This window comes from Stomoxys calcitrans, chromosome 3 (genome assembly GCF_963082655.1).
Source record: "Stomoxys calcitrans chromosome 3, idStoCalc2.1, whole genome shotgun sequence".
Classification (NCBI taxonomy): Eukaryota; Metazoa; Arthropoda; class Insecta; order Diptera; family Muscidae; genus Stomoxys; species Stomoxys calcitrans.
In genome coordinates, this window is record NC_081554.1 from 181757872 (window position 1) to 181778985 (window position 21114).

At 39.9% G+C, this 21114-nt stretch overlaps 2 protein-coding genes across 5 annotated transcripts in view; one reads left to right on the top strand and one right to left on the bottom strand.

The window, feature by feature from the left end:
- Positions 1–1533: 1533 nt before the first annotated feature.
- On the bottom strand, positions 1534–13834 carry LOC131996238 (uncharacterized). The gene is made up of 2 exons (XM_059365727.1): positions 13263–13834; positions 1534–1666 (listed from the first exon to the last, which is right to left on the bottom strand). Exons 1-2 carry the CDS (start codon positions 13832–13834, stop codon positions 1534–1536), a joined length of 705 nt encoding a protein of 234 aa, XP_059221710.1.
- Positions 3036–21114, top strand: part of LOC106085833 (beta-1,4-glucuronyltransferase 1) — a 384493-nt gene continuing 366414 nt past the window's right edge. For 2 of the 4 annotated variants that reach the window (XR_009397679.1, XM_059365220.1), the window contains exons 1-2: positions 3036–3272; positions 14196–14853. The gene's annotated coding sequence lies outside the window, so the exon portion shown is untranslated. Of the gene's footprint in view, positions 3523–14195; positions 14854–21114 lie in introns of all 4 variants that reach the window. The other 2 variants (XR_009397680.1, XR_009397681.1) reach the window with 2 other exon arrangements.

Below are 21114 nucleotides of genomic sequence, written 5' to 3' on the forward strand. Positions count from 1 at the left end.
GCAGATTGATTGAAGTTTTCAGGGTTGCCATAATTTAATTTAGAGAATTATGGGAAAAACAAAAAATTAAATAAAGTGGAATAATATAAAAATAAACCAAAAAAGTACGAAATGGTACATATTTGTACAGCGCGAATGAAAAGGGTTAAAATTATGTACTAGGTCTCAAACTAAAGAGCGTCTCGAAAAAATAAGGTTTGGTAAAAATAATTTTGGAAAATCGTACCGGAATTGGGAGAAATAGTACGTTTAGTACCGCAATGGGTACTATTGGGTACTTTCTTAGTAAAATCCCGTTTACATTGCTCTTTAAATCCGGATTTAATGGCTCGATCATCTGTTTTCCCTTTATAAAATCAGCCGACGAGAGCCTTATATCCAATTTTAATGAGCAATATAAATGGGGTTTAAAGTGAACTAGAGCTCTGAATTTTGGAACTTAGGTGGCAACTTTCATTGGGTGATTATAAGAGTTTTTGGAAATTTTTTTATTTAGTACCAAAAAGGTACGAAATGGACGGATGGATAGAGGTAGAATATTGAAATCTGACTTAAAAGACATTTAGGTGAAAAGACATGAGGGTGAATAGAAAAAACGGAAAAATATTACTGGTAATGGAAGAAAACGTTCGTTTAGTATCGCAATTGGTACCATTTTGGTACTTTCTTTACAGGTGTAGGTAGAGGTCTGTTGGGCAATTAAAAGACTTTTTTCAAAATTCGAACATTTTGGTACTAGAATTGGCACTATTTGGTACTTTTTTATAGATGGAGCTAGTGGTCCGAAATTTGGCATGTAGATACAACTAAGAAATATATGATGGATGACTAAATGGTCTATTCAAAATTAGTACATTTTGGTGCCATTCTTTACTTTCTGTTCATATGTAGCTTGAGGTCTGAAATTTGACATGTAGGTACAACTAAGAAATAAATGATGGATGACCAAATGAGCTATTCACAACCCCAACAAACGGCACATAGGCAATACCGGCAGGAAAACGAATTGCCAATGCCCTCACTCCAGTCGGCACTGGTGACAGGTAGTCGGAGATCCTCCTCGGTATAACCTTCGCATCCATTACATCCACAATCAAACTCTGGCCGCAACCATCCTCCTTCAGCATACCGAGCTGAAGGAGGATGGTCGACCTGCAGTTCCCTTGCGTCCTCCAGAGGCCCCCAAGGCGCGAAATTTGTGCATCTGTTCCCTAAACTTCTCCCAGTCGATCTTCCTCGGATTTCTGTATGGTATCCTTTTCCTCCTCTCGTGCTCGATCTAAAAACATATTCTATAGTCATCCGAAAAGGAGTACTGGGTGGAAACGTTCCAGTCCAAAACCTTCACAGAGTCACTATTCGTCACAAGCGTTATATCTATAACCTGTTTCCTGACCCGGTTGTAGAATGTAGGGGCGTCGCCACTATTGCATACAACTAGGCCCGTGGACAAAATGTAATCAAAAAGTGACTCATTTCTTCTGTTGGTATCCGTGCTTCCACAGAGACTGTGGTGTGAATTGGCGTCACCCCCTAGCGCAAGATCATCAGAGCCCGGACTGTGCCTATAGAGGGGTTGTCTACATCGTAAGGTGAGTACATGGAAGCCAGGCCCAGTAATGGTTTGCGGGGTCCCTCCAAGGGCACTACCATTAGGTCTTCATCGCTGAAACGAGAAACAGAATAAGGTTCGAATCCCTACTGGCCACGATACAGCTTCTAATCTTACATTCCTTAGGGGGGAGATGACATTCAGATATCGTGATTTGAGTCCACGAACCTTGTTACTTCGTAACCATGGTTCCTGAACAAGGGCCACATCAGTGCCATTTCTCCCCATAACTCTCAGCAGTTCATCAGTGGCTGCCTCTGAGTGGAGCAGGTTAATCTGCACAAGTATTAGGCAGCCCTGGCCCCCTAGTTTCCTAGGTGACGTCGTTATCATAGGCCAGTCTCTCCTGGTTTAAGACGAACTTGACCTCTTCCAGCGAGGATTTCAAGAGTTGCAAGGATTATGAACCAACCTTGTTCCAGAGATCCTTGCCATTACCTTTATCCCTCGCTCGTCACCTTACAATAATTCAGCTCTCCGCTATCATATGCCTATTCCTAACCGGCCGGCTTAACTTACCACGTTTTTGTTTATTTTTTAATTTCATTCCCCCGAAATTTTTCTTAACTCTAAACTCTTTCAAATTGCAAATAAGTTCACAACCTGTTGATTGAGCGGTAAAAAATTTTCTAGACATTGTTGAGCAGGACATAGGCTTTCAGGAAAATATAGTTGTTCTACATCTTTAATACAGCACGAGACACAGGTTGTCAAAGTTCACCACTTTCCACTTCTCAAATTTCATGGGATAATAACTTTTGATAGCAAAACCGATTTGCATGGTTTAAGACTCCGTTGTAATCAAAAACAAAATTTTGCCCACTCTGCACGGGTATTCTCAAATATTTATGTATAGAATTCCAATGGGTTTATTTGACAGATCTCCTTTATAGAACTGTCAAACGAACCAATTTTCAGGCTTCAATAAGTTAAGCATACTTAACTTTTCTCATAGCTAAGCAGGTTACTATGTTTTTAGTTGTGAAAACTTCAACAAAATATCTTAAATTATCTAAACATGTTTACAGCAAATTTTCTGCACCAACACAATTCTGCCATCATACTGCAATAAAACTAATTATGCCTAAATGCCACTTTTAAGTCATTAGCCTAAAAATACCATTTTAATTGTTCATACATTTTTTATTCACAATTTTTTTTTGTTCACCTTGGTTATAAAAAATTTCTGCTAATGGCAACTCTGTTTTTGGGGCTCTCCATTTGTTTCGCTCTTTGCAATTTGTGCAACATTTCAATTCCATTCTGTATGCTTGCCTTTAATAGGGGGCATTGTTGCCGGAATGAATGATGCTGGCATACGCTCTCTTTCTCTCTCTCTCTCTCTCGGTTTCACTCATTTGTTTATGCTCTTTCATGCGTATTGGCTCCCTAGTAGCCGCATTGAAATTTTGTGGATATTCTTGCATTGCGCGCTACCTTAACAAGACTACGAGGCGAACTCACTCACCGCATAATAACACATAGCTGCTTGGCTCAGTTGCTTCGAAACATCCAAACAAGAAAGTAAGGAAAGTGGTGATTTACGTTGTTTATTCCGCTTTCCGCTCCGCCGCCCGCCTGCCCGCGTTTGAAATAATAAAACATCTAAACTAATAAGAATAAGAAACAAAAAAAGTGTTAATAACGTGTTTACTTTACTGTAAGTGCGCTGCCTGGCGTATGGCTTATTAAAGCATGTGTGTTTGTGTACAAATAATGTTCTATGTTCTCAAACCGCTGGCTTAAAGAGTTCTTAGAAGATTTGTGTTTTTTTTTTGTTCTGAATAAGAAGAAGAAGAAGTAAACCTTCAAATTAATTGAATGAATTAAATTGTGGGCAATTTTCCTATTAAAGAGAGTTTTTCTAGTGAAAGCGAAACATTTGTGTAGAAGATACAAGGAAAAAAAAAGTGAGTTAAGCATGTGGTGTGATTAATAGCATTAGTATCGAGCTTAAATAACAACAAAAACAACTGGCAGAAAAACAATTTAAATAAAGTTTTTGGGGCCAGTTGATGATTTTTTTTGCAGTTGTTGTTGTCTTGTATATTTTTTTGTTGTTGTTGTTGTTGTTTCATGTCTTGTACGAAACGTAAAGAAGTAAAAGAATAAAAAAAACCTATGGCAGAGAGTGAGTGTGCCTCCGTAGAGAGGGTGTTGTTTTTTTGAGTGCGTTGTCTTTGCCTCTCTATACAAGTGGCAGAATTGCAATTTAGAGAGCGTAGAGAGGGGCCATTGTTGTTATTATGGCTGTGACCAACCATGGGAGAACCGGATAGTCATACAAAATGCATTGTCAAATATTGAGAAAGAAAAAATAACAAAAATCAGCTGTTGCAGAGAATTCGAGGAGAAACAAACACAAACTACAAAAAAAAAAAAAAAAATTAAAGCAAAAATTTAGCAAATGCAATAGGTCAGAAAATAAATAAAATGAATTAAAAATGGAAATTTGTGGCTTTAAAGAAAAAGTTTCAAAAGGAAATCCAATGAAAGGAGATAGTGTGGTGCTAGGCGATTGAAGAAGTTCAAGTGAATATTTGGCAATTTTCAATGACCCATCAAAAACCTCTTGTGTGCTTAGGCCCCTTTTCCACAAACAAAAAAAAAACAAAAACAACAAAAACAAAAATATCCGCATAACGAGGAAATGTGTGAGTAAGGGGCCATTAGCAAAGTAGTTGTGATTTTTGTGAAACAAAAGCAACAACAAAAACAACCAAAAAGTGCTTAAGAATATTAAAAAAAAAAAAATAAAAATAAATTCTAATTAGTGACAAATATAACACTTAATAAGTAGAAGCGCGTTAAGTTTAGTGGGGCCGAATCCGATCGCATTTGTCAAGTTCTTTGACGATTTATTTTTGTAAGCAGGTTTTGTTCAAACTCGTTCATGCCAAATATCAGCAAAATCCAATAATAATTTCACCTTCTACCAGGTATGGAGGCCACCGTAACGCAGAGGTTAGCATGTCCGCCTATGACGCTGAACGCTTGGGTTCGAATCCTGGCGAGACCATCAGAAAAGAAAAAAATTTCAGCGGTGGTTTTCCCCTCCTAATGCTGGCAATATTTGTGAGGTACTATGTCATGTAAGAGGTGTCTCTCTCCAAAGAGATGTCGCACTGCGGCACGCCGTCCGGACTCGGCTATTAAACGGAGGCCCCTTATCATTGAGCTTAAACTTGAATCGGACTGCATTCATTGATATGTGAGAAGTTTGCCCCTGTTCCTTAGTGGAATGTTCATGGGCAAAATTTGCAATTTGCAACCCGAGTATGAAGTCAGTTTTTGGGACTTGGGCCCGTGGACCTCCCTAGGGGCCAAAAACACCCCTTGGGGGAAGTAGTCAAACCTAGGCAATATGGGTATCAAATGAAAGGTAATGATTAGTAGATTACCAATATGCCCTTGGGGCTCGGGACCGTGGACCCGCCTAGGGTTCAAAGACCCCCCTTGGGGGGAAATAGTCCAACCTATGCAATATGGGTATCAAATGAAAGGTATTGATTAGTAGAATACGAATATGTAAAGGTCCAAATGCCCAAAAATTTTATCCGGGAAGGACCAATGGGGTCTTGAGAAAATTTACGAAATTGTTATTGTTATCTTATATATAAAATTCAATTTGTGTTTGGTTGTTCCTTATAGACTCAAAAACGGCTGAACCGATTACTTAGAAATTTTCACAGATTGTGTTGGTTGGTCTGAAAGAAAACATATGCTAAATAAGTTTTTGATATCGGGAGGGGGCGGACCCTCCCCCTTACCCCAAAAGTACTACCCAAAAATAAAAGTGGACCGATAGGTACAATATGGCATTTAAATGAAAGGTATTCAAGAGTAGAGTACGAATTTCATAATAAAAGTTGGGTTCAAAAATGGATGGGATGGGATGGACCGCCCCAGCCCCAAAACCCCTAAAAATAGGTTTGTTTTACGATCATGACAATATGGGACTCAAATGAAAGGTACTCGGGAGGAGATTACGAATATGGCCAGGAAGTAGGAATCGGCTTTATAATTTATTGACAACGGAAGGGGGTGGACCCCCCACCGTTACCCCAAAAACACCACCCAAAATCAAAAGTGGACCGATAAGGACAATATGGGTATCAAATGAAAAGTATGCTGGAGTAGATAACGAATCTGGCATATAAATTCATGTCGAAGTATAGGAGGTCAACCCACCCCATCAAAAAACTCCCAAAATGGCCATATTAGCCAATCAGGGATATACGGTACTCGGTTTGTTAGTTCCGTATAAACTGAAAAACGACAGAACCGATTTTCTCGAAATTTTCGCATATTGTAAAGGGTGGTCTGGAAGGAAACATAGGCTATATAATTTTTCGGTATCGGAAGGGGGACGGACTTTCCCTCTTATGCCAAAAACCCAAACCCAAAATCAAAAGTGAACCGATCGAGACAATATATGTATCAAATGAAAGGTATTGGAGAGTAGAATACGAATATGGTATTAAAATTTGAGTCTTATTATCCATCGGTCCGCCCCAAGTCGTAAACTCCCCCAGGCAGACATATTGGACGTTCATTTCAATATGGGGCTCAAATGAAAGGTTTTCGGGAGTAGATTTTGAATCTGGCAAAGAAAATCAGAGCGAGGTATTGGGGGTCAAGTCACCCCTCAAAACGCCATTGGACCCATTATGACTATATAACAATTGGCTGAAGCGATTATCTTAAAATTTTCATAGATTGTGTACGTTTGTCTGAAAGGAAACATGGGTACAATAGCCAATCCCAAAGTGGGCACATTAGCCAATCCGGGATATACGGAACTCGGTTTGTTTGTTCCGTAAAGAATGTCAGAATCGATTTTTTTCGAAATTTTCGCATATTGTGTAGGTTGGTCTGGAAGGAAACATGGGCTATATAATTTTTCGGTATTGGAAGGAGAACGGACCCCCCCTTACCCCAAAAACGCCACCCATATCCGAAAGTGGTCCGATGGGCACCATAAGGGTATCAAATAAAAGGTATTGGCGACCAGAAAAGGACCATTGTATTAAACATTGGGTCCAAGTATCCAGCGGGCCCCCAAACCCCAAAACTCCTCTAAACAGATATATTCCAAGTTCATATCAATATGACACTCAAGTGAATAGTATTAGGCAGTAGAATACACATATGGCATAAAACATTAAGATAAAGTAATGGGAGGTCGCCCATCCCCAAATACCCCCAAATGGGCATATTAGCCGACCATGGCTATATGGGACTTAAATGAAAGGTATTGGGAGTAGATTACGAATATGACATTAAAATTTGCGTTCAAGTCTAGGTGGCGCTTTTCCTCCTAAAGATACGTCAAATGTGGTTTTTGACCCATTCTGACAATATAATTTGATATCCAATTTTGGAGGCACCCACCAAACGGTTCATATATACTGACCATGGTAATATGGGGCTCAAATTAAAAGGATTTGGAAGTCGAGCACGAATTTGATATCGAAATGACTTAGATGCCATCCCTCTTCTAAAAAGCACTTCTCATTACCCTAATTTTTAAAAACACCAGGAACCGAGCAGGGGCATATTTTTCACAAATCAATGAGTGCTTTCCGATTCAATTTTAAACTCAATGATAAGGGAGCTTTTTTTATAGCCGAATCCGAATGGCGTCCCACAGTGCGACATTTCTTTGGGTAAAATGTTTTAAATGATCATGTATGGCATTATACCTCGCAAATGTCCTCAACACACTGCTTTATCCGATGTTCTCGCCAGGATTCGAACACGGTCAGCGTCATAGGCTATAATGGCACGAATTCGATATCCGCATTCAGGGCGAAGTCTCCCCACCCTAAAAGGATATTAGAGAGTTAAAGAAGACGTAGGGGAACGGGGCCGGTACGGCTATTTTTAAATAAAATTCGATCTATCTTCCAAAGAATTTTGTAAAAAAAGCGTAATTTTTTGAAAAAAAAAAATATTTTTTTTATAAATATGTACTTGTTCATATTCTACTCGTTCATACCTTTCATTTGATACCCATATTGCCTAAGAGGGTTCCAAATTCTCAAGACCCCACGGGTCAAAATTTTAGATCTTTTGACCATTACATATTCGTAATCTACTAATCAATACCTTTCATTTGATACCCATATTGCCTAGGTTAGACTACCTTTCCCAAGGGGTGTTTTTGGTCCCTAGGCGGGTCCATGGGCCCGAGCCCCAAACCAGCACTTAATTTTCGGGTTCCTGAGGTCAAAATTAGAGAGTATGCAAAAAATTAGATTTTTTTGCGAACTTCCCCGTGAAATACAGTTCAGCATAGTGTGTAAAGTCGGGCGTAGCCCACCTTTTGATATCCTACACCACATTCAATATGCAGGCTAAGTTATCGAATTGAAAATTTGCTTAAATTTGATATGTAGAATTTCGATCAAAATCCGTACATATTGTAGGAGCCATAGAGTAAATTGTTGTGCAAATTTTTGAGAAGAACGATTGATAAATGCGTTGGCAAACGCCTTAAAATTGAAAATCGGGATATGCATATATATGGGAGCTATATCTAAAACTGAACAAATATCTATGAAATTCGTCAGTCATCAGAAGAGTTATAAGAGAAACCTTCATGCCAAATTTCAGACCGCAAACTCCATCTGAACAGAAAGTACCAAATAGTACCGATTTAGGTACCAAAATGTTCAAATTATGAAAAATCACTTAGTTGCCCATCATATTTTTCTAAGTTTTACCTACATGCCATATTTTCGACCTCTAGCCCATCTACACAGAAAGTACTAAATGGTACCAATTTTGGTACCAAAATGTACGAATTGTAAAAAGCTCATAGTCACCCATCCTAATTGTATCTGCATGCAAAATTTTTGACCTCTAGCTCCATCAGTAAAGAAAGTACCAAATGGCACCAATTTTAATACCAAAAAGTACCAAATGTGATGAGATCATTTAGTCACCCATTATATTTTTCCTAGTTGTACCTACATGCCAACTAGGAAAAATATGATAGGTGACAAAATGATCTCATCACTATTCGTATTTTTTGGTACTAAAATTGGTACTATTTGGTACTTTCACCGTAGCGCAGAGGTTAGCATGTCCGCCTATGACGCTGAACGCCTGGGTTCGAATCCTGGCGCGACCATCTGAAAAAATTTCTGCGGTGGTTTTCCCCTCCTAATGCTGGCAACATTTGTGAGCTACTATGCCATGTAAAACTTCTCTTCAAAGAGATGTCGCACTGCGGACCGCCGTTCGGACTCGTCTATAAAAAGGAGGCCCCTTATTATTGAGCTTAAACTTGAATCGGACTGCACTCATTGACATGTGAGAAGTTTGCCCCTGTCCCTTAGTGGAATGTTCATGGGCAAAATTTGCATTGGTATTTGTATCTACATGCCAAATTTCAGACCCCTAGTTTCAGCTGTAATGAAAGTATTAATTGGTGTCAATTGCGGTACTAAACAAACGTTTTCTCCTGTTACCAGTACTACTTTTAATTTTTTCCTTTCACCCTCATCCTTTTGCCCCAGTTGAATCTATATCCATCCGCTCTGCACAAAATTAACCCATTTTGTACCTTTTTGGTACTTTTTTTAGTACCTAAATGTACAAATTCCAAAAACTCTTATAGTTAAGGATACTATAGTGTACCTAAGTTCCAAAATTCAGAGCTCTAATTCAGTGCACAAGGAAAGTACCAAATAATACCAGTTTTTATACCCAGTACCATAGGATGGTGGTGTACTAATCTAGCCATTCTGTCTGTAACACCTCGAAATATTCGTCTAAAACCCCATAAATTATATACATTCTTGATCGTCTCGACGTTCTGAGTCGATCTATCCATGTCCGTCCGTCCATCCGTTTGCTGAAATCACGATAGAAGTCGAACGCGTAAAGCTAGTCGCTTGGAATTCTGCGTAGATACTTAATATCGATGTAGGTCGTTGCGGATTGCAAATGGGCCATATCGGTTTAGATTTATATATAGCTTCCATATATACCGATCTCCCGATTTGATTTCTTGAGCCCCTGGAAACCTCACTTTTTATTCGATTTGACTAAAATTTTGCACATAGTGTTCTGTTATGATTTCCAACAACTGTGTTTAGTACGGTCCAAATCGGTCAAGAACAAGATATAGCTCCCATATAAACCGAACTCCCGATTTGACTTCTTGAGCCCCTGGAAGCCACAAATTTTGTCGGATTTGGCTGAAATTTGGCACAAAGTATTCTGTTATGACTTCCAACAGAAGTGCCAAGTACGTACAGGCCCCATGTAAACCGATATCGCGACTTGACTTCTTGAAATTTTACACAACGACTTCTTCTATGACCTACAATTTACGTGCCAAGTATGGTCTGAATCGGTCCATAACCTGATGTAGCTTCCATATAAACCGATCTTCCGGTTACTTTTCTTGAGCCTCTCAGAGGCGCCGTTCTTATTTGATTTGGCTGATATGCTGCGCAGTAACTTTTTCTATGACATTCAACGTACATGCCAGATATAGTCCGAATCGGTATAAAACCTGACATAGCTCCCACATAAATCGATCTCCCGATTATACTACTTGAACCTCTAGAGGGCTTAAAAGTAACTCGATTTTATGAAATTTTACACAGTTACTTTTTCTATGACATTTAACATACCTGTCAAATATGATCCGAATCGGTGTAAAATCTGACATAGCTCCCACATAAATCGATCTCCCGATCATACTTCTTGAACCTCTAGAGGGCTTAATACTAACTCGATTTGGTTGACATTTTACACAGTGACTTTTTCCATGACTTCTAATATACGTGCCAAGAATGGTCCGAATCGGTCTAAAACCTGATATGCCTCCCATATATTTTAAATCGATCTCCCGATTATACTTCTTGAGAATCTAGAGGGCTTAATTTTTACTTGCTTTTGCTGAAATCTTGCACAGTGACTTTTTCTATGGCCTCTAAAATACGTGTCAAGTATGGCTTGAATAGGTTTACAACCAGATATGGCTCCCATATAAACTGATCTCCCGATTATACTGAACCCTCTAGAGGGCTTAAGTTTTATCCGATTTGGTTGAAATTTGGCACAGTGACTTATTTCACGACTTCTAATATACTTGTCAAGTATGATCCGAATTAGTCCAAACCCTAATAAAGCTCACGTATAAGCCGATCTCCCGACTATACTTCCTGAGTCCCTAGAGGGCTTGAGCCTCTAGAGGGCGTAATTCTTGTCGCATTTAGCTGGAATTTTGCACATGTATTTCTTCTATAACCTTTAACATACGTGCCAATTATAGTCTGAATTGATCCCTAATGTGATATAGCTTCCATATACACCGATCCCCGAATGTACTTCTTGAGCCTTCAAAGGGCATAGTACTTTTCTAATTTAGCTAACACCAGTAAGTATGAGCAAAAGTCGGGCGGTGCCGACTGTATAATACCCTACACTTACCCTATAAGTAGAATGTGGGACCTATATCCAATTCTGAACCAATTTTGATGGACCTCGGCGAGCAAATATGTTCAAACTGTAACAGGTACGGTTGACAAATGGCAACATTATGGTAAATTACCCAAAATCTGACGAACATATTTATGGGAGCTATATCTAATTCTGAACCGATTTCGAGTAAACTTCTCAGATAATGTGGTAGTCGTCGAGGAAATCGTTGTGCAAATATTTGGCAAGATTGGTCAAACAATGCGCTTGCAGTGGCTCTTGGGGCGAAAATCTGGCGATATACATATATGATAGCTATATCTAAATCTGGCCCGATTTCTATGAAATTCACCAGTAATATTGAGAGTCATAAGAAAAACCTTACTGCAAAATTTCGACAGAATCGGTTAACAAATGAGCACTTTTTTGCATTATTTCTCAAAATCGGACAAACATATGAGAGCTATACCTAAATCTGAGCCGATTTCGAGTAAACTCCTCAGATACTGTGACAGTCGTCGGGGAAAGCCTTTTGCAAAGTTTTGGCAAGATGGGTCAATAAATACGCTTGCTGTGACTCTAAAAGTGAAAATCAGGCGATATGTATATATGTATATGAGAGCTATATCTAAATCTGAACCGACTTCCATGAAATTTAGCAGTAATATAGAGAGTCAAGAGAATATCCCTACTTCTCAATTTCGAGAAAATCTGTTAACAAAAGACCATTTTATTGCAATATTACTGCAAATCAGATGAACATATATATGAGAGCTATACCTAAATCTGAGCCGATTTCGAGCTAACTCCTCGGATAATGGACAGTCGTCGAGGTACGCGTTTTGCAAAATTTTGGCAAGAGAGGTCAATAAATGTGCTTGCTGTGACTCTAGAAGTTAAAATCGGGCAATATATATACATGAGAGCTATATCTAAATCTGAACCGACTTCCATGAAATTTACCAGTAATATTGAGAGTCAAGAGAATATCCCACCTGCTAAATTTCGAGAAAATCTGTTAACAAAAGACCATTTTATTGCAATATTACTGCAAATCGGATGAACATATATATGGGAGCTATAGCTAAATCTGAACCGATTTGGACTAAACTCTACGTATGTTGTGGTAGTCGCCGAGGAAAGCTTTGTGGAATATTTTGGCAAGATTGGTCAATAAATGTGCTTGCAGTGGCTCTAGAAGTGGAAATCGGGCGATTTATATATATGAGAGCTATATCTAAATCTGAACCGACTTCCATGAAATCCACCAGTAATGTCGATAGTCGTAAAAAATCCTTCCTGCCAAATTTCGAGAAAATCGTTTAACAAGAGACCATTTTTTTGCAATATTACTGCAAATCGGACGAACATATATATCGGAACTATATCCAGGTCTGAACCGATATTTTTTCCAATTTCAATAGGCTTTGTCTCTAGGTCGAAAACCATGCCTGTACCAAATTTGAAGACGATCGGATGAAAACTGCGACCTATAGTTTGTACACTAATTAACATGGACAGACGGACGGACAGACAGACGGACATAGCTAAATCGAATCAGAAAGTGAATCTGAGTCGATCGGTATACTTATCAATGGGTCTATCTCTGTTCCTTTTGGGTGTTACAAACAAATTCACTAAATTATAATACCCTGTACCACAGTAGTGGTGTAGGGTATCATTAAGCACAACGACTTCTTCGACATTCATCATACGTGCCAAATATGGTCTTAATCAGTCCATAACCTGATATAGCTTCCATGTAAGCCGATCTTCCGAATATACTTCTAGAGCTTCTAGAGGGAGTAATTCTTATTTGATTTAGCTAAAATTAAGCACAACGTCTTCTCCTACGACATTTAATATACGTGCCCATTATGGTTCGTATCGGTCTACAATCTGATATAGCTCCCATAAAAATCGATCTTCCGATTATACTTTTTGAGTTTCTAGAGGGCGTAGTTTTTAACCGATTTGGATGAAATGTTGCACGGGTAACATATGTACCAAATATGGTCTAACTCAGTCCACAACCTGATAAAGCTCCCATATAAACCGATCTTTCGGTTATACTTCTTGAGCCTCAAGAGGGCGTAATTCTTGATCGATTTGGTTGAAATTTTGCAAATTTAATTCTTCTAAGGACTCTAATCTACAAACCAAGTATGGCACGAATTGGTCTTTAAACTCATATACAGTACAGTAGTACAGTACAGTATAGTAGTACAGTTCAGTAGTATAGTACAGTACAGTAGTACAGTACAGTAGTACAGTACAGTAGTACAGTACAGTAGTACAGTACAGTAGTACAGTACAGTAGTACAGTACAGTAGTACAGTACAGTAGTACAGTACAGTAGTACAGTACAGTAGTACAGTACAGTAGTACAGTACAGTAGTACAGTACAGTAGTACAGTACAGTAGTACAGTACAGTAGTACAGTACAGTAGTACAGTACAGTAGTACAGTACAGTAGTACAGTACAGTAGTACAGTACAGAAGTACAGTACAGTAGTGCAGTACAGTAGTACAGTACAGTAGTACAGTAATACAGTACAGTAATACAGTACAGTACAGTAGTACAGTACAGTAGTACAGTACAGTAATACAGTACAGTAATACAGTACAGTACAGTAGTACAGTACAGTAGTACAGTCCAGTAGTACAGTACTGTAGTACAGTACAGTAGTACAGTACAGTAGTACAATACAATAGTACAGTACAATAGTACAGTACAGTTGTACAGTACAGTAGTTCCAATGGCATAGTAAACTTATTCATTATCTTTTGTTTGCTCATAAGATATTTTGGGCAAGGAACTTGACAAATGCGATCCTTGGAGGGTATATAAGATTAGGCCCAGTCGAACTTAGTACACGTTTACATGTTTAAAATAAAATTGGCTTGCAATAAAACTAAACAACAAGGCAACATGATCAAAAACAAAGTTAAATATTTAACCAAAAAAAAAATCAATACATTCTAAAAATTAAAGAAAGTCATCGAGAGCAAAAAAATTAAAAATTTTTAATAATAATTATATACAAAAAAATTAACTAAAAAAATTTTATCCAAAAAAAAATTTTAATTAAAAATCGTGTGAAGGTGTACAACTTTTAATTTCTTTTAATTTTTAATCTAGCAAAAAAATACTCCATCAAAAAATTTCTAAGAAAGAATAATTGCTTGAAAAAATTACTCCAAGAAAAAAAATCCCCAATTATTGTGATCCGTTTTGACACATGGATTAAAAGAGGAATAACCAAAAATTACAAAAACAAAATCAACACAACAACCTGAAAAAAAACAACAACAAATAATCCATCATTATTTTGTTTATACATTCAACGAAAACTTCATTTCCCCCCTCATCCATTCCCACCCACACACCTAAACAACGCTTGGGTCATCAGAGGAGCCGAAAATATAATTTCGCCCAACGCTGACGCTACTGCCGCATAATTTTCTTCGTTTTTGATTCTTCTTTGTTTTGGTTTGCTTACCTTTGTTCCTGCCTAACCAACCATTCAAACATCGCAACATCCCCAGCAACTATCAGTCAAAAGCATCAAAGAAACAATCAAGCAAACCATCATCAGCATCATCATCAGCAATAGCAGCAGCAGCAGCAGCCAGGAACAGTTAGTCAGTCTCCAAAATATACACAGCCCCCAGAGTCTCATCATTGAACAGCAGCTTTGCGCTTCTTCTTCTTGGCTGTTGCGTTTTTTTGGGTTTAGCCGCATCGCCATCAGTCCAGCAGCCGAAAGAAACAGAAAAAACCCTCCTCAAAGTGTGATGTAAGTTTTTAATATTTTTCTTGATTTTTTCCTTTTTTCTTTGTTTTCCATCATTTCATCCATCTGGTTCATCAACTTCGTCTTGGGTAGTTTTATCAATGAACCCTACTGCCTGGCAGCCATATGACTTGGATGTTTTATTGTTACACATAGTAGCACAAACAAGAGTTAAATATTTCCATTTTAGTTAAGTTAAGTTTTTAAGCAACCAGTGTTGCCAGATGCAAGAATATTTTTAAACCTGGTAAAACTTATTGCGATAATACAGAATGTCTACAATCCCATGGTAGCCGGCTGTACGTACCGGATTGACCCGATGGAGTCCTTTATCGGCAGGGGGTGCCCCCTCAGTGTACAACACACTGCTACAACAACAGAATGGCAAAGAGATCATATAGGCAGACAAATATCCAAATGGAATAAATTCTAGTCGAAAGAGGCCCAATTTACGACACCTTTGGCAGTATTTAGAGCCTTATGTCAACAAAAAGTCTATTCATTGTACTATAGACAAATCGCAGGTTCATTGGCTTGAGGCAGCAAAATTCCAAGTTAGTTTGATGGTATTGGGTCAAACTTCTCACATATCAATGAGTGCTGTCCGATTGAAGTTTAAACTCAATGAATAGGGGCCTCCACTTTAGAGACGAGTACGACCGGCGTGCCGCAGTGCGACACCCCTTTGGGAAGAAGGTTTTACATGGCAAAATACCACCCATATGTCGCCAGTATTAAGAGGGGTCAACAATATTCTCGCCAGGATTTGAACCCAGGCGTTCAGCGTCATAGTCGGACATGCTAACCTCTGCACTGCGGTGGTCTTTATTTGCGATATATCCGAGAAATTTTTGTTCATGCCTTTATAGTAACTCAAAATCACAAATCAGAAGTTTAAATGTTCGGTCCAGTACCAAGGGGGAAAGCCCCTCCCCAAACGGGCATATAGACCGATATGGGATAGTGTGGACAAATTTTAAGGTTATTGGCTTTGAGAGTGGAAAAATCCCGTTTGTTAGGGTGTTGGGTCGGTAAAGCAAACCCGCAAAAGCATTTAGAATTCTCAGGTCAAACTTTCCTCTAGTAGGTCTCTTTATAAATAACCTGAACCGACGAGAAGAGGTCTCATTAGCGGAGACAGCCCAGCTTTCTGGGGAGCTAAAACTGTTTGAATAGCAATAAAATAAGCATATTTTGGGTGGTGGAGGTCTAGAACTTTTCTGGGCGGACGGCTAAGTCCCGGCCTTTCAAAGCCTCATAAGATATATTCGATTATGCGAGAAATGTTTATATGTGGGGTCCTATGCCCGTTCGGGGAACGCCCCTCCCCGAGCGGGCATAGGATGATTGTTACAACATGGAAATGAAATGAAAGGTTTCGTTGGATTTTGTGGGTGGGACGGGCTCGCTTGGCCCATACATTTCATGGGTTTTTTTAGAGTAATGAGTTTCCTCTAGACTGCAGGTTGAGGAAGGCCCTATGAACGAGTTCGATCGATCGGTCTACTTGCCCATTTGGGGGCTTTTGGTGTAGGGCGTTCCCCCCTAGGGTGTAGGACGGCAAAGGACGAGTGTTTAGAGGAACAGGACGTCACGTCATAACCACCCAAACGAGCATATAGACCGATTGGTACAATATGGGAGTTACATGAAAGCCTCGGTGGGTTTTTGTGGGCGTGACGGCCACCCTTACACTGGACCCATAATTTTTTTTATATTAGATTCGTACTTAACCCCCAAATTCCTTTCATATAAGTCCTTTATTGTATCAATCGCCTATATGCCCGTTTGGATGTTTTTAGAGTTGGGCGTTCCCCATAAGTTGCAGGTAGCCGAGTATTTCGCGGAAAAGTACGTAATTAATGGTGGGAGAACACCCCTCCCCAAAACCGAATAACCGAATATATAGATCGATTGGCACAATATGAGACTTAGATGAATGGTGCGTCCGTCCGCCTGTCCGTCTGGCCGTATGTCTGTCGAAAGCACACTAACTTTCGAAGAAGTAAACCTAGGCGCTGTTGGATGCACAAGTACTTCTTATTAGTGTAGGATGCATGACCTCGGCTTGGTGATATGAGTTCTGACTGGATTGCAACATCGGGTCTTTGACATCGCGCTGGACATAGAGAGAGGCAAAATTGGGGGTGTGCGATGGCAAAGAGGAGTTGGAGAAGGTCGAAAACCTTTGGTGTTACTGCCCCGCAATTGCAAGGAGAAGACTCAGGATAATGTTGAACACCTCTTTTCTTGCCCAGATGCCCTCAAGGTACTTATCCCTCTCATCCCAAACACTTTTCATTTAAGTTCCTGTATTGTACCGATCGTCTATGTGCCCGTTTGGGTGTTTTAGAAGTAGGGCGTTCCCCATAGGTCCCAGGTTGGCAAAGGCTCTGTAGCTTACAGAATGTCACTTATAGTGGCGGTGGATTCGCACTTCACTACCAAATACCTTTAAATTAAGTCCTATATTGAACCAATCGTCTAATTCCGGTTTGGTTGTTTTTGGAGTAGGGCATTTCCCATTGATTCCGGGTTGCCAAAGATCCTGTAGCCGAGTATTTCGCGGAACACGACGTCACTTATTTTGGGGGAACGCCCCTCTCCAAAACCAAACAAACGGACATATAGAATGATTGGTACAATATGCGACTTAAATGAAAGATTTTGGGGAGATTTTTTAATGGGACGGGCCCCTGACGTTTAACCCCTTATTTATATATCAGATTCGTACCTAACTCTCAAATACCTTTAATTTAAGTCCCCTATTGTACAGAAAGGTCTACATGCCCGCTTAAGGTATTTTTGGGGTAGAGCGTTCCTCTAGGTTAGATGCTGTCAAAAAGACATACACCGAAAGAAGTTTGGCCATATTGAAGAACCTTAATCGACAATTTTTTTCATTATTCCGCTGCTTAACTCTTCAATTACCATCTTGGCAACACTGTATTTGCACACTTTTCTTCTTCTCATAGAGCACTAGGGTTGTTTGTTGTAACTTGTATTTTGGTTGCTTGGTTTTAGTTAGGCCCCCACTTTATCGAATTCCCCCATTCATATTTTCGGCCTCTTTATCGTCTTACTTTCTTATCGTTGTTGTGTGATTGTATTTTTCTTTCGTTCATTCATTCGTTCATAGTAGAGAATGTGAAATGGTCCATTTTAACATGGCAGCGCTGCGTTTACTCTGTCACTTTCGCTTTCAGCGCTTTTGAATGAATAGCACAAGGCAGACAGACATAATAAAACTATCAAACTTAAGTAAGTAAGTGAGCGAGCGCGTGAGTGTTTGTGCGAGAGCGCCGCTACCCCTAAAATACAACAAGTGGTTTGAAACTGGTTATGGCAACCCTGATCATTATTATCATCATCAACATCATTAGCGTCATTGAGTCACTTGTGTTTTAATGCTTGGCGTTTAGCGCAGTCGACGCTGTGATACTGATCTCGTCTTTTTCTTAATGTCTTTTGCATATGAACTCTAAATTTTTTGCTTTTTTTAACAGTTAGACAGCTAGACAGGTAAAAATGGATTAGCGGAAAGCTAGTTGGTAAACATCCACTAAATATGGTGATAAAATCGATTATTGGAATTTAAATTTCATACGAGTTTAAAGAAAATAATTTTGTTTCAAGTTTCTAATGGAACGGTCGATAGCCGTTCGGACTCAGTTGTAAAAATGAGGTCCCTTCTCATTGAGATTCTTAGGATAAGTTAAATCAGGTTTGGGTGGCAGTCTGCCATCAGACTCACATAGACGTTTTCTTCCATAGTGATACCACAGGAACAAAAAAAGGAATATGCCTTCCTACCGTTGAACCAGATCCAGATGGCTTTAAAAAGCCCAACAACTTCAGACAAGTTCTCAAAGAAATGAGAACCTAAAGTGGAACTCCTTCTGACTGCCAGTGCGGGACACACATACAGAAGGTGTTTTATAGTCTCTTCTTCTTCGATGTCCTTACAACTTCTGCAAAAGTATTTACTGGCAACCTTCAGTCTGTCAGCATGTTTTCCGATTAGGCAGTGACCTGTCATGACGGACCCAATGACTGAGACGTCTGTTCTGGCCAGTGACCGCAAAGCGCTAGACCTCTTCAAGTCTAGATTATGCCACTTAGTTTTGGCCCCCTTTTTGAGACCATCTTTCATTCGTTGCCTTCCGGGCCTGGTCCTGAAAACTTTGCTTACATGTGGCTAGAGGGGTACCCACAGACTCCAGTTTTTCTGAAATGGGTAGTGTGGATCCTAGTCTCGCAAGCTCGTCCGCTTTATAATATCCTGGGATATCTCTGTGGCCCGGAACCCAGAGACTCCAGTTTCTCTGAAATGGGTAGTGTGGTTCCTAGTGTCGCAAGCTCGTCCGCTTTATAATTTCCTGCGATATCTCTGTGGCTCGGCACCGAGAACAGGTGAATTTTGAACTGTTCAGCCATCTCGAATTCAGAAATACGTTCTCCTGGGATTTAATGGCTGCCTGGCTGTCTGAGAATATACTTTGGAAGGATCTTCGCTTAATACACACTGCAGTAGTCGGCTAACCTCTTCGATATGACCAGTTCTAGATCTTTAGAGTTTACCCCAAAGTCCACCTGGTCGTCCAGTAGCCCTCCGTACAGAAGTCTATGTAACTTCTATTACCAGGGATAGCGTAGTTCCAATCGGTTCTATCAGGAGTAATGGTACAGTACTTTTTTTTTATCAAAAAACAGCTCAGGTAGGGTGTAATCCACACTACTTGGAACATCAGACATTGTATCAAGGATAACACCATGTCCGTAGCCGCCACATGATCAAAGAAATAGCTTCCTTAGCCTCACGGCAGTGATCGCAGCAGTTTGTCTAGCCGCAATGTCTTGAGGCATTTGATGTCAGTGCATCAGATGGTCTCGTCCTTAGTGCGGCTGTGATGCATAAACAAGCCATCCTTTTGATCCGGTTGAGTATCGCACAGTAGGTGGACTTTTTAAGCGTCGTCCGCCAGACCACAACACCATATAGCATTATAGTTCTGACAACTGCAGAATATATCCACTGAATGACGCGCGGTCTAAACTCCCAACTTTTACCAATGGCTCTCTTGCAGGTGTATGGAGCAATAGTTGCGTTTCGTACACTTTCCTGTCCAACAAAACACCCAGGTATTTTACACTTTCTGTAAATGGAACAATCTCTCCTTCCAAGGTGCCACTGTAGGTAACTTCTGTCTTGCACAGATTAACTCCTAGATCACTCTCGGTAGCCCACTTTGCTGTTGCACGTAGAGCTTCCTGAAGTATGTCTCTTAGAGTGCTGGGAAACCTTGCCCTTTACATTATTGAAAGCACCTTCAATCTCAAGAAATTCTACCATTGCATATTTCTTGACAGCGACAGAACCCTCTATGCAGCCGACTAGGTCGTGAAGGGCTGTTTCAGTGGATTTGCCTTTATTATATGCATGCTGCTGCCTCGACAGGTGAACTCTCTAGAGATCTTTGCGCTAAGATATATTTCTATCAACCTCTCAAGAGTCTTCAGCATAAAGCATGACAGACTAATAGGACGAAAATCTTTCGCCTCCGTATGGTAAGATTTTTCTGCTTTCGGAATGAAAATGGCCATCGTGTCCCTCAAATCCCACAGGTATATGTGACACGCTGATACAAGCAGAGTATCCATATCCCTAAGCCAAGGAACCAGTCTATCAGACACAGCTTGTAATTCAACCGGTGATACATCATCAGGGCCTGGCGTGACCCCCTATACTTCGATCTGATTTTGTATGACAGATTCAAAATCTACTCCCGAATACCTTTCCCTTGAGCTCCATGTTGAAATTAACGTCGAATATGTCTGTTTGGGGGGAGTTGTGGGATTGGGGAGGCCCGATGTGTACTAGACACAAATTTTAATATTCTACTCTCCAATACCTTTCATTTGATACCCATACCTGTCCCGATCGGTCCACTTTTGATTTCGGGTTGTGTTTTCGGCATAAGGGGGAGGGCCCGTCCCCCTTCCGATACTGAAAAATTATATAGCCTATGTTTCCTTCCAGACCAACCTACACAATACGCGAGAATTTCGAGAAAATCGGTTCTGCCGTTTTTCAGTCTATACAGAACAAACAAACCGAGTCCCACATATCCGTGATTGGCTAATGTGCCTATTTTGGGCGTTTTTGTGGGGATGGGGTGACCCCCTACACTTCGATATGAAATTGTATACCAGATTCGTTATCTACTCCCGCATACTTTTCATTTGATACCCATATTGTCTTAT

Coding starts and splice junctions, on each gene's coding strand:
- LOC131996238 (XM_059365727.1), bottom strand. CDS start 13,834: ATGAATAAGTTTACTATGCCATTGGAACTACTGTACTGTACAACTGTA. Junction 1,667..13,262: donor CTGTACTACTATACTGTACT/GTACTACTGTAC, acceptor TTCTCGTTTCAG/CGATGAAGACCTAATGGTAG.